This window comes from Myotis daubentonii, chromosome X (genome assembly GCF_963259705.1).
Source record: "Myotis daubentonii chromosome X, mMyoDau2.1, whole genome shotgun sequence".
In the NCBI taxonomy this organism is placed as follows: Eukaryota; Metazoa; Chordata; class Mammalia; order Chiroptera; family Vespertilionidae; genus Myotis; species Myotis daubentonii.
In genome coordinates this window covers 57092194-57104944 of record NC_081861.1, presented here as the reverse complement: position 1 = coordinate 57104944, position 12751 = coordinate 57092194, and the positions used below count along the sequence as shown (strand labels likewise).

General features: G+C 42.9%; 1 protein-coding gene across 3 annotated transcripts in view; it reads left to right on the top strand.

Moving 5' to 3' along the window:
* Positions 1 to 7964, top strand: part of LOC132223332 (protein BEX2-like) — a 119166-nt gene extending 111202 nt beyond the window's left edge. Inside the window, exons 1-3 of one of the 3 annotated variants that reach the window (XM_059678568.1) lie at positions 6404 to 6532; positions 6884 to 6972; positions 7351 to 7964. In XM_059678568.1, coding sequence (XP_059534551.1) covers positions 7356 to 7721 — 366 coding nt within the window. In that variant the 5' untranslated portion in view covers positions 6404 to 6532; positions 6884 to 6972; positions 7351 to 7355 and the 3' untranslated portion in view covers positions 7722 to 7964. Of the gene's footprint in view, positions 1 to 6403; positions 6533 to 6883; positions 6973 to 7350 lie in introns of those variants that run through there. The other 2 variants (XM_059678567.1, XM_059678566.1) reach the window with 2 other exon arrangements.
* The last annotated feature ends 4787 nt before the right edge of the window (positions 7965 to 12751 follow it).

Here is a 12751-nt window from a genome sequence, read left to right as displayed (position 1 = left end):
TCCTCCACTCTCTAAAAAGCAATGGAAAAAACATCCTCTGGTGAGGATTAAAACACACACACACACACACACACACACACACACACACACACACACATACACACATACACACACCAGAAATTTATTCTCTCACTGTCTTGCAGGCCAGAAATCAAAGTTCACAGTGCCAGTCGGGCCATGATCCTATAAAGACTCTAGGGGAGAGTCATTTCTTGCCAATGTTAGCTTCTGGTTGCTCCTGTTGTTTTCTGACTTGTGTCAACATAACTTTATCTCTTCCTCCATCTTCACATGATCTTCTTACTTGGGTCTCTGTTTCTTTTCCTTTTTGTCTCTTATACAGTCAAGCATCATTGGCTTTATAGTCCCCTCTAATCCAGGGTGATTTAATCTTGAGATCCCTACTTAATTTTATCTGAAAATACCTTTATTCCAAATAAGGTCACATTCTGAGGTTCTGGATGGTCATATCTTTTAAAGTTCACTAGTCTACTCTCACTCCTCCACCCCCTCCCCAAAATTCACATCCATCCCAGGTAAAAAATACACTCACCTCATCCCACCATCACCAAAAGACTTTTTATAATAAAATATATTTTATTGATTTTTTACAGAGAGGAAGGGAGAGGGATAGAGAAGTTAGAAACATCGATAAGAGAGAAACATCGATCAGCTGCCTCCTGCACACTCCCCACTGGGTATGTGCCCGCAACCAAGGTACATGCCCTTGACCGGAATCAAACCGGGGACCCTTGAGTCTGCAGGCCGATGCTCTATCCACTGAGCAAAACAGGCCAGGGCAAAATGTCTTAATGAATTCTAACCTCAACTCTAAGTCAAATATTTCATCCCAATGTCAACTCAAAAATTCCCAAATCTCATAATCTAAAAGGTATGGGTGAAACTCTGGCTATGATCCATGTGCAGATAAAATTTGTCTCTATTTGTGGAACTGTAAAACCAAAAAAGTTATCTGTTCCAAAATACAATAGTGAAACAAGCATATGATGTACATTCTCATTCTAAAAATAACATATAAAGGATTAAAAGAGTCACTAGTCCCAAGCAAGTTTGAAACCAAGCAGGGTAAATTATATTAGGATTTAATACTCAATAATTATTCTTTGTGGCATCATGCTTTATTCTCTAGGGGCCCTGCCCTCTCTGAACTCTGCTTCTATATCTGTGTCTTTGTCCTCAGAGTTATTCTTTTCCTTTTGTTTTTTAAGTCATTTATTCATTAATATGTTGTCAAATTGTTTTTTTATACTATTCTTTGTATTTCTTGAAGTACGTCACATGTTAGCAGCCAAGTAGCTCTGTCACCCTGTTTCCTATCTGTAGAATCCCAGAAGTCTGACAGCCTTCTTTCATTTTGTCCCTCCTTTGTTGCTCTCAAGGAAAGCTGGCAGCAATTTTGGTTGTATAACATTTTTCTCAAAAAACATGTGGGTCTCCTATGTATGTCCAGGGGATCCATGCCATCAGACAAGAGGCTTCTCCACAGATGTTTCCAGGACAACCTCATTTCTATTCCTGGATTCTGCTGAGAGGATTGACTGGATCCATTAGACACATATCTAATGTCTTCAACAAAAGGTGTTCCGCCAGACTCTTGGCTCTTTTTTCAAAAACACACTTAAAAATATTCTGCAACCTAAATAGACTGAGTATTCTCCAAATTACCAAGTGCTGGTTCCTTTTTACTTAATAGTTCCTTCCTCAATTTTAATTCTTTCATCTTTTACTATAAGCATCAGGAAGAAACCAGGCTCTTTACTGTAAACAGTTATTGAGGTAAGAAACATCCAAACTTAGAGAAAGTTTATGAGTTTATTTGAGCTAAACAGAGGACATGCCTGGGAAAAAGATTTACTTATGCACCAAGAGGTCACCAGTTTGATTCCTGGTCAGGGCACATGGCCAGGTTGCAGGCTCAATCCCCAGTAGGGGGTATGCAGGAGGCAGCCCATTGATGTTCTTCTCACATTGATGTTTCTATATCACTCTCTCCCTTCCTCTCTAAAATCAATAAAGACATATTTTTTTAAAATATATTTTATTGAATTTCTACAGAGAGGAAGGGAGAGAGATAGAGTTAGAAACATCGATGAGAGAAAAACATCGATCAGCTGCCTCCTGCACACTCCCTACTGGGTATGTGCCTGCAACCAAGGTACATGCCCTTGACCAGAATCAGACCTGGGACCCTTGAGTCTGCAGGCCGACGCTCTATCCATTGAGCCAAACCGGTTAGGGCAATAAAGACATATTTTAAAAGGATATAAAGGTAGATAAAAGACCTAAATGTAAGTCATGAAACCATAAAAATCCTAGAAGAAAACATGGGCAGTAAAATCTCAGACATCTCACAACACAGTATTTTTGCAGATACATCTCCTAGGGCCATGGTCGGCAAACCGCGGCTCGCAAGACACATGCGACTCTTTGGCCCCTTGAGTGTGGCTCTTCCACAAAATACCACGTGCGAGTGTGCACATACAGTGCGATTGAAACTTCATGGCCCATGCGCAGAAGTCGGTTTTCAGCCTGGGCGAGTCTATTTTGAAGAAGTATTGTTGATATTTGGCTCTGTTGACTAATGAGTTTGCCGACCACTGTCCTAGGGCAAACGAAACAAAGGAAAGGTTAAATAAATGCTACTACATCAAACTAAAAAGTTTCTGCACTGCAAAAGAAACCATCAACAAAATGAAAAGGGAACCCACTGGATGGAAGAATGTATTTGTCAATGATATAGCTGGTAAGGGGTTAATTTCCAAAATACATAAACTACTCATACAACTCAACAAAAGGAAGACAATCCAATTAAAAAATGGAAAAATGTCCTAGCCAGTTTGGCACAGTGGATGGAGCGTCGGCCTGCAGACCAAAGGGTCCCGGGTTCGATTCTGGTCAAGGGTACATGCCTGGGTTGTGGTCTCGGTCCAACGTGCAGGAGGCAGCCAATTAATGATTCTCTCTCATCATTGATCTTTCTATCTCTCTCTTCCTCTCCCTCTTGAAATCAATAAAAATATATTTTTAAAAAGTGGGAAAAGCCAAACCGGTTTGGCTCAGTGGATAGAATGTCGGCCTGCAGACTGAAAGGTCCCAGGTTCGATTCCGGTCAAGGGCATGTACCTTGGTTGCGGGCATATCCCCAGTGGGAGGTGTGCAGGAGGCAGCTGGTCGATGTTTCTCTCTCATCGATGTTTCTAACTCTCTATCCCTCTCCCTTCCTCTCTGTAAAAAATCAATAAAATATATTTGTAAAAAAAAAGTGGGAAAAGGACCAGAATAGATACTTCTCCAAAGAGGACATAAAGATGGCCAATAGATATATGAAAAAAAAATGCTCAAATTATCAGAGATGCAAATTAAAATGACATTGACATATCACCTCACACCTGCCACCATAACTACCATCAATAAATCAACAAACAGCAAATGCTGGTGAGAATGTAGAGAAAGGGAACCCCAGTGCACTGCTGGTGAGAATGCAGACTGGTGCAACCACTGTGGAAAACAGTTTGGAGTTTTCTCAAAAAAATTAAAAATGGAACTGCTGTTTGACTCAATGATTCCACTTTTGAGAATATATCCTAAGAATACTGAAACACCAATCAGAAAGAATACATACACCACTATGTTCATAGCAGCATTTCTTTCAATATCTAAGATCTAGAAACAGCCCAAGTGCCCATTAGTAAATGAGTGGGTAAAAAAAAGCTGTGGTACATTTACACAATGGAATATTATGCAGCTGTAAAAAAAGAAGGATCTCAGCCTTGTGACAGCATGGATGGACCTGGAGATTATTATGGTAAGCGAAATAAACCAGTCAGAGAAAGACAAATATCAAAAGATCTCACTCATATGTAGAATCTAATGAACAAAATAAACTGACGAACAAAATAAGTCCAGAGGCATGGAGGCATGAAACAGACTGACAGATCTCAGAGGGAAGGTGGGGTGGAGGAAACAGGAAGAGATTAACCAAAGAACACATATGCATATATGGATAGCCCTTGCACACAGACAACAATGTCCTAAAGGCCTGGGGTGGGGTGGGGACTGGGTGAAGGGGAGCAAAGGAGTGTGTGTGTGTGTGTGTGTGTGTGTGGAGGGAAGGGGACATCTGTAATACTGTCAACAATAAAAAAGATATAAAGATAATCACAACCGGATTTGGTTACTAATAGAATATGAGGGACAATGAAGAGGGGACAATGGCTAGGTTCTGAGTTGGCCAATGGGTGGATACTAAGGCAGGAAACAAAGGAAAAATAAGCAGGTCTAGGTGAGAATAATTTACATGAGAAAGCGTGAGACAGTATATAGAGAGACTTTTAATCTTTTTGAGGGGTGAGGAATCACAACATCTTTTGAGAATCTGCTAAGAAGTATGTTCTCTCTCCCTACAAAAAAATTGAATCTATTACCACTACCACCTTCACATATACACATAACTTTGAGTAACATTTAATGGTTTCCACAGACTTCCACGTTCACAATGCCTAATCTAAGGTTACTCAGGATGGACTGCAGAGAATATTCCTCAGGGCCTTTCATAAATGAGGGAGTACCAGAGTGGTATGGAAAGGCAGATAGTGATCCTGCAGCAAGGCTAGGTTCTTCCTAAGTGCCCTGGAGGCGAGGAGGTTAGGGTGAGGATCCCAGCAGTCTCCACTTCCTAAGCCAGGTGAGAGATAGCAGAAAGGTCTGAGAGAGGCCTCTACCTGGACAAGGTGAAAAAGAAGAGAGCAGGCTGACTGGGGAGGCTCTTCCCCCAGCAATCACTTATCTATGATTCTTGGAATACCCCACCACCAGGTGTAGAAGAGGCCCACCTGATTTCCAGTATGAGGACAGACCCCTGCCTCCACCATGTATCTGGGAAGTGAATCACTAGGTGGGAATTTGGGAAAGAAATGGAGGGAACCCAAAGATTTGCTCAGGTCAATACCTTGGTCACCTCTCCATCCATATAATAAGAGTAACAGTCAGGAGTATGAATGTAAGGAATGAGAGGCTCTGGAACATGCATGTCAAACACAAAGGCTAACAAGAGCCAAATAAACAAGGTTTAAGTTTATGTGGGCCGCAAAAAAACAAAAGCTTCAATTTTCATAGAAACGTAGGTTTATTTCCATAGAGACATGCTGAATACAAAGGGCTGAAATAAATGAGTCATCGTTCACATAAAATAATAGAACATTTTAATAAAAATTTATCTTTTTTCTTGAACATTAACTTACCAGACACTGAATAATTGCACAAATTAATAAGCATAACACAAATAAACCTATTTTTCTTGTGCTCCAAAAATGAAATATTAGTTCATTATTAATAATCATGTATAACAGGATATTGTAAAAATTAAGTTACAAAATTTTTATTAAAACGTTTCTTACATACCGTTATATTGGCTGGGCCGCATGCTGCCCGAGGGCGGCAGTTTGACATGCTTGCTCTGGAATGTGGCAGCGGGAAGACCAGCCCCTTCCCAGTCTATCAAAAAAGAAATGATCTGACTATCTTTATCGCTCAACCTGCCTCAAAACCATCATTTGTATTAGCCATTAAACTTTAGCAGATGATTTCAGTTGTCAGCAAATGCTTTTTCATATTTAATGAATGTTTATTATGATAGAATAAGATATATAAGTTTATTAATAAAACTTGAAATTTGACCCAGAAGGGGGGAAAAGGTAGATTATTTACATTAAATGGCCATGATCTGACAACTGGATTTCTTCCCGAAGATCTACTTCACAGATCATTTTCAAAATACCAACTGTGTTTAGGAACACCCGACCCCCTCCTTTCTGTAAAATTTTGAAACAAGCTAGAATGTTCCAAAAATGAAGTTGTATGGAGCCCAAAGAAAATGTTTTCTGTGTGGTGCAGAACATAAACAATGATACTTCCCCAGGTTGAAGCGTGTCTTTTAAAAATGAAATTTCATACTTTTCAGTTTTTTGGACCATACTGATTTTTGAAAAGGAAATAATAAAGAGAAATGGTTAGGAAGCAGATATATAGCCAGGGAGAAGAGGAGAGAAAGCAGAAAAGGCCAAAGCCAATGCCAAGGCTGTGCTGTTGTTGGGGATGGGGGAGGTGCAGACCCGCCCTGGTAACCAGGGAACAACCCCCAATCGTAGGGTGGGCCCTCAGATTGGAGAGGACCAGGCTGAGTGACAGGAAGGTACACGCTGGGCCCAGCAGAGACTTGGAGAGATTGGTTGCGCAGTTGGGGGCGGGTCTGGTCAAACACCTCTCTGGCCAGTGGGAGCAGGGCGGGAGGGGGGGGGGGGGGCGTTGGACTGGGAGACAGGGGTGGGACGGGGAGGTGGGGTGGGAGGGGAAGGGCGGGGGCTCCTGAGCTCCTTGGTGACGCGAGGCCCTCGCGTGACCAGGAGCTGCAGGGGGACGCAGCCTTCGGTGCAGTCGTCACTCCCTTCTGGGTACCAGCGCCCCGCTGTCCTGCGCGCGGCGGGCTGGCACCGGCCCAGGGCAAGCGGAGCAGGTAAGGGCCCGGGACGCGCGGGGCCCAGGGCGGCGGCCGCCCGCCAACCCCGGAGGCCGGCGCAGGGCATCAGCGCCCGGTCCCCGCCGGCTTTCTGCGCCCCGGCTTTCCCGGGAACTTCCACGGCGACCCCGTGGGGTGGGGGTGCTGGGGCGGCGGGGTTCCAGGGAGGGCAGCAGAGCAACTCAGCGATGGAAGTCACCGCCGAGTTCCTGTAGGAAAATGGTGAAGCCGCTAAGGGAAGAGACCTGGGGAGATGTGAAATGGGGGTGGGGGAGGGACCTGGCGGCAGCGAGTAGGTGAGTAGCATTTGCCAACAGTCCCTGCTCCCTCTATCCCGGCCCTCTGCAGATCTGTGGGGCTGTGGGTCTCTGTCAAGTATCCGGCGGCGCACCCGCGGCAAGAATCAAGAAAAGGGGAGACATCAAGGATAGGCCCAGGTGGGTGAAAGGTATAGTGCTGCGGGGTGGATGCAGAGACCAGTCTGAGACACCGCCCCCCCCCCCCCCCACCCTTCCACCACCAAGTCCTCCATCCCTGGTCCCCTGGCTTCCACTTTGGTGCCTGAAGAGGCCTAGGGATGAATGTATAGGAGAAATGGTGGGTTTGGGGCGAGGGATGGGAGAGAAGTGAGAGGGAAGTGGGAGAGCTGGGACTGGAGGCCCACTAGAGGGTGTAGGGAGCTTCTCAGGTGGGAAACAAGAGTTTTAAAAAATAACCTTTCCTATCCAGGACTCTGAAAGATGAGTAGTAAGATGTCTGTCCTCGGTGCTGATCTGTACACCAAAAATTGAATTCCCTCCCCTTTTATCTTCTAGGAGTAATGGCGTCCAAAGAGGAACAAGTGGTTAAAAATCTCAACATGGAAAATGCCAACCAGGAAAAAGAAATAAAGGATGAAAAGGAGCAAGATGCTAATAAAGGAGAGCCTGGTGAATATTGTGTGCCACGAGGAAATCGTAGACGGTTCCGTGTTAGGCAGCCCATCCTGCAGTACAGATGGGACGGGGGTCAGAGGCTTGGGGAGCCACCGGCAAGGATGAGACAGGAGAATAGGGAAAGAGTTGGGGAGGAGATGAGGCAGCTGATGGAAAAGCTGAGGGGAAAGCAGTTAAGTCATAGTCTGCGGGCAGTTAGCACGGACCCCCCTCACCATGACCATCACGATGAGTTTTGCCTTATGCCTTGAGCTCTGATGTTTTCCCTGAAGTTGATAGGGATACATCTGCTTTCTAAAGACACATGTTTGTAATGTACCTTTGTTGTAAATCTTTTGATGTCACTTGTTTCTGATGGATCTTTACCAGCTTCTAGTTCAATGTGGTGCTTTTGTCCCAGCCTATGAGATTTTTTTACCAGGAGAATTTCACCTATTGCATGGAAAGATGCTTATGATATATTCTGAAGTTAATAAAGCAGTTTTAAAAAGTAATCTCTGTATTCTTTTCACTTCATATCTTATATTAATTTAATACATGAAGAGAAAATGCTGAAATTAAATATATCAAGTGACTAATACAGGGACTCATTTTTGTGAGATGGGTTGATATGTTTTACTTTATATTATCTGCAGTTTGAGAAGAAATAGAAACTATTGTTTAAAATATGCTTTTAATGATTTTAGAGATATATGAAGGGAGAGGGAGAGATAGAAACATTGATGTGAGAGAGAGAAACTTTAAACGTTTGCCTCCTGTATGCACCTTGACTAGGGATTGAACCCACAACCTGTGTGTGTGCCCAAACTGTGAATCTAACCAGCAACCTTTCAGTGCATGGGATGATGCTCAACCAATTGAGCCACACCAGCCAGGTTGGAAACTATTTTTTAATGATCTTATGAAAGTAGGAGGGTCAGTTAGTAAATACTTGGTTATGAAATTTGGATACTTTAGCTCGGGGGTGGGGAACCTTTTTCTGCAAAAGGCTATTTGGATATTTATAAAATCATTTGAGGGCCATACAAAATTAACAACTTAAAAATTAGCCTGCTACATTTGGTCATACATTTAATTAACTCACCCCTAATGCCTTGGCAGGGCCAGACCAAGTGATTTTGTGGGCCTTTAGCCAGATGAATGGACCCGGGACTTCCTTATATATTCGAGTCTATATTTGCTTCACATGACTGCTTTCACTGTGTCCCATAGATTTTGGATTGTTGTGTTTTCATTGTCATTTGTTTCCAGGATGCTTTTTATTTCTTCTTTGATCTCTTTGGTAACCCAGTCATTATTTAATAACATGCTATTTAGCCTCCAAGTGTTTGAATTTTTTTATTGTTTTTATTGTAGTTTATTTCTAATACTAGAGGCCCGGTGCACAAAAATTTGTGCACCAGGGGAGGGGGGTCCCTCAGCCCAGCCTGTGCCCATTTGCAGTCCAGGACCCCTTGGGGGATGTCCATCTGTTGACTTAGGCCCACTCCCCGGGGGATCAGGCCTAAGCTTGCAGTCAGATATCCTTCTGGCAGCCAGGGAGCCCTCAGGGGATGTCCAACTAAAGGCTTAGGCCCCCCAAGGGATCGGGTCTAAACTGTTAGTTGGACATTCTTAGTGCTGCCATGGAGGTGGGAGAGGCTCCTGCCATCACCTCTGCACTGGCCAGCCATGAGCCAGCTTCTGGCTGAGTGGCACTCCCCATTTGGAAGTGCACTGACCACCAGGGGGCAGCTCCTGCATTGAGAGTCTGCCCCCTGGTGGGCAGTGAGCATCATAGCAACTGGCCATTCTGCTGTTCAGTCAATTTGCATATTAGCCTTTTATTATTATTATATAGGATGTCCCAATTTCCCCCCTTTTGCCCCCTCTACCCAGCTCTTGCCCCCCACTTCTCTCTGGCCATCACCATACTGTTGTCTGTGTCCATGGGTTGTGCATATATTTTTTTGGGCTAATCCCTTCTTTAAATTCACTTCTTTAAATTTTTATTTTCAGATAAGTGCTTACAACTGCACTATTATATATTTTCTATTATATCATTTAGAATTAAGATATTTTTTAATTGAACCCTCATAAATTTTAGCATAATTTAATAAATTATGCTAGAAGCAATTAGGAGATTTTTTTATGTAATGCAGATACATTTCAATTAATATTTTATTAGTTTTTAATTTTTTAATATTTTAATTTGAAATAATTTCATACATGTAAAAAAACTATAAAATACTACAGCATATTGTATGTACCCTTCACCCAATTTCTTAGGTGTTAATTTAAACATAACCGTTATACAACTAACAAAATTTGGAACATATTTTTCTTATAATCTCTTTAATGTTACTTAATCCATTTACTTTGTTTTTGTTAATCTTCACCGAAGGATATTTTTCCATTGAATTTTAGAGATAGTGAAGGGAAAGGGAGAGACACATTGATTGGTTGCCTCCTGCACATGCTCTGATAGGGACTGGGGATCAAGCCAGCAACTGAGGTACATGCCCTTGACTGGAATCTAACCTGGGACCCTTCAGTCCACCGGCCAATGCTCTATCCACTGAGCAAAACAGGCTGCAGCTTAATTCATTTACTTTTAATCTATATGTGTCTTTATATTTAAAGTGGGTTTTGTTTTTGATTCATCCTCAAAATATGTCTTTTAATTGGTGCATTTATGCCACTGACTTTCAGAGTGCTTACTGATAGAGTTACTGCCATATCAGGTGGCTTCTGGGGCTTCTGAGGCCGGCCAGCGGCCTGGGACTGGATTCCGTCCCAGGCGGCAGGCAGGCGGCTTCTGGGGTTGCACATGGGGGCCTGGATGGTGGCTCGCGCTGGCGGCTCATGCTGTCCTGCCCTGCTTGCAGTATGCAAATTAGCTGCCATCTTTGTTGGTGGTTAATTTGCATATCGTGCTGATTAGCCCATGGAAGGCGTAGTGAAGGTACAGTCAATTACCATACTTGTCTATTATTAGATAGGATTACGCCATTGTGATCTGAGAAGATGCTTGATATGATTTCAATCTTCTTGAATTTGGAGAGACTGCCTGTGTCCTAATATGTGGGCTATCTTTGAATATGTCTCGTGTGCACTTGAGAAGAATGTATAGGTATTCTGTAGCTTTTGGGTGAAATGTTCTAAAGATGTCGCTTGATTAAGTCCATCTGATCTAGTGAGTCGTTTAGGATTGCTGTTCCGGTGCTGATTGTTTTTCTAGAGGTTTTATCCAGTGTTGTCAATGGGGTGTAGGTGTTAAAGGCCCCTACTATGATTGTATTTTTGTCGATCTCTCTCTTGATATCTTCCAGAATTTTTTAATGTATTTGGGTGCTCCTACATTGGGTGCATATATGCTTACCAAAGTTATAACCTCTTGTTGTATCGATCCCTTTAGTATTATGAAGTGGCCTTCCTTATCTCTTGTTATGGCCTTCACATTGAGGTCTATTTTGTCAGATATAAGTATTGCTACCCCAGCTTTTTTTTTCATTTCCATTTACCTGAAAAATATTTTTCCTTCCCTTCACCATCAGTCTGTGTGAGTCCTTTGTTCGAGGTGGGTCTCTTATAGACAGCATATGTATGGGTCATGATTTCTTATCCATTCAGCCACAATATGTCTTTTGATTGGAGCATTTAGTCCATTTACATTTAAGGCTATTATTGATAGATACTTGTTTGTAGCCATCTTTATTCTTTATGTCTGTGTTACTTCTTCCCTTTCTATTTTTTTCTTTTTACAACAGTCCCTTTAGCATTTCTTGCACTGCTGGCTTCATAGTGATAAACTCCCTTAGCCTTTTTTTGTCTGTGAAGCTCCTGATTGCCCCTTAATTTTTTGAATGATAGCCTTGCTGGATAGAGTATTCTTGGATTCAGTCCTTTGCTTTGCATCACTTTGTCTACTTCATTCCATTCCCTTCTGGTCTGATGTGTTTCTGTTGAGAAATAATTTGATAATTTAATGGGCAATCCTTTGTAGGTAACTCTCTGTCTCTCTCTTGCAGCCTTTAAGATTCTCTCTTTGTCATTAATATTTGCCAATTATGACATGTCTTGGTGGGGATCTTTTTGAGTTCATCTTGTTTGGGACTCTGCTTGTGTGACTTTTTCTTCCCCAAATCAGGGACGTTTTCTGTCATTTCTTCAAATAAGTTTTCTAATCCTTGCTCCTCATCTTATTCTTCTGGCACCCCTATTATACGTATGTTACTTTGTTTCATGTTGTTCCAAAGCTCCCTTAGGCTCTCCTGCTTCCTAATTTTTTTCTGCAATAGTTCAGATTGGGTGTGTTTTTCTGCCATATCTTCTAACTCACTAATTCTGTCCTCCGCTTCTTTTAGTCTACTGTGCAAACCTTCCATCATGTTTTTTATTGTAGCTATATTATTTTTTATTTTCCCTTGATTCTTACATAAGTTGTTGATTTTCTCATCCAGCCAGTTTATGAATTGTATTACCATTATTCTGAATTATTTTTCTGACATATTGCATGCTTTCATTTCATTTAGTTCCTTTTCTGGTGATTCCTCATTTTTCTGGCGATTCCTTGGGTTGTTTCATTGTCTCCTCACTTTTGCTGTCTCTTTAATGCCCTGGGCACCCTGCTTGGGGGTTGAGAGATTGAAGACCCTATCCGGGCAATAGTCAGGAAATCGTTAGCCCAGAGCAGCTGTGGGCAAACTATGGCCCGCGGGCCGGATCCGGCCTGTTTGAAATGAATAAAACTAAAAAAAAAAAAAAAAAGACTGTACCCTTTTATGTAATGATGTTTACTTTGAATTTATGTTAGTTCACACAAACACTCCATCCATGCTTTTGTTCCGGCCCTCCAGTCCAGTTTAAGAACCCATTGTGGCCCTCGAGTCAAAAAGTTTGCCCACCCCTGGCCCAGAGGCTGCATCTGCCTTGAGTCTCACACCTTTATTGTCTCTGTTCTGAGTTGTATCTCCTTTTCCCTCTGATCTGGTCCCTCAGTTGGCTGCTTCAGATGCTCAGGGTGGTGGGAGTGTGTGCACAGTTCCTCTGATGTGTGACTCCCTGTGAGGGCCCAGAGTCCTCTGACGTGCAGTTTGCTGTGCAGCCCAGCACCTGTGGCATTGTAGCACCCTAGGTCTCTCTGGCAGCACACTTGCAGCGAGGTCCTGTGGACCCAGGCTGGGCACACCAGCTTGCTCTAGGTCATCCTGACAGTGCTTTCCTATGACCCGGAGTGAGGTGTGTGCTGGGTCGCTCCAGGTAGCCCCTGCAGGACTCTCCCAGGGGCCAGGGAGGAGCG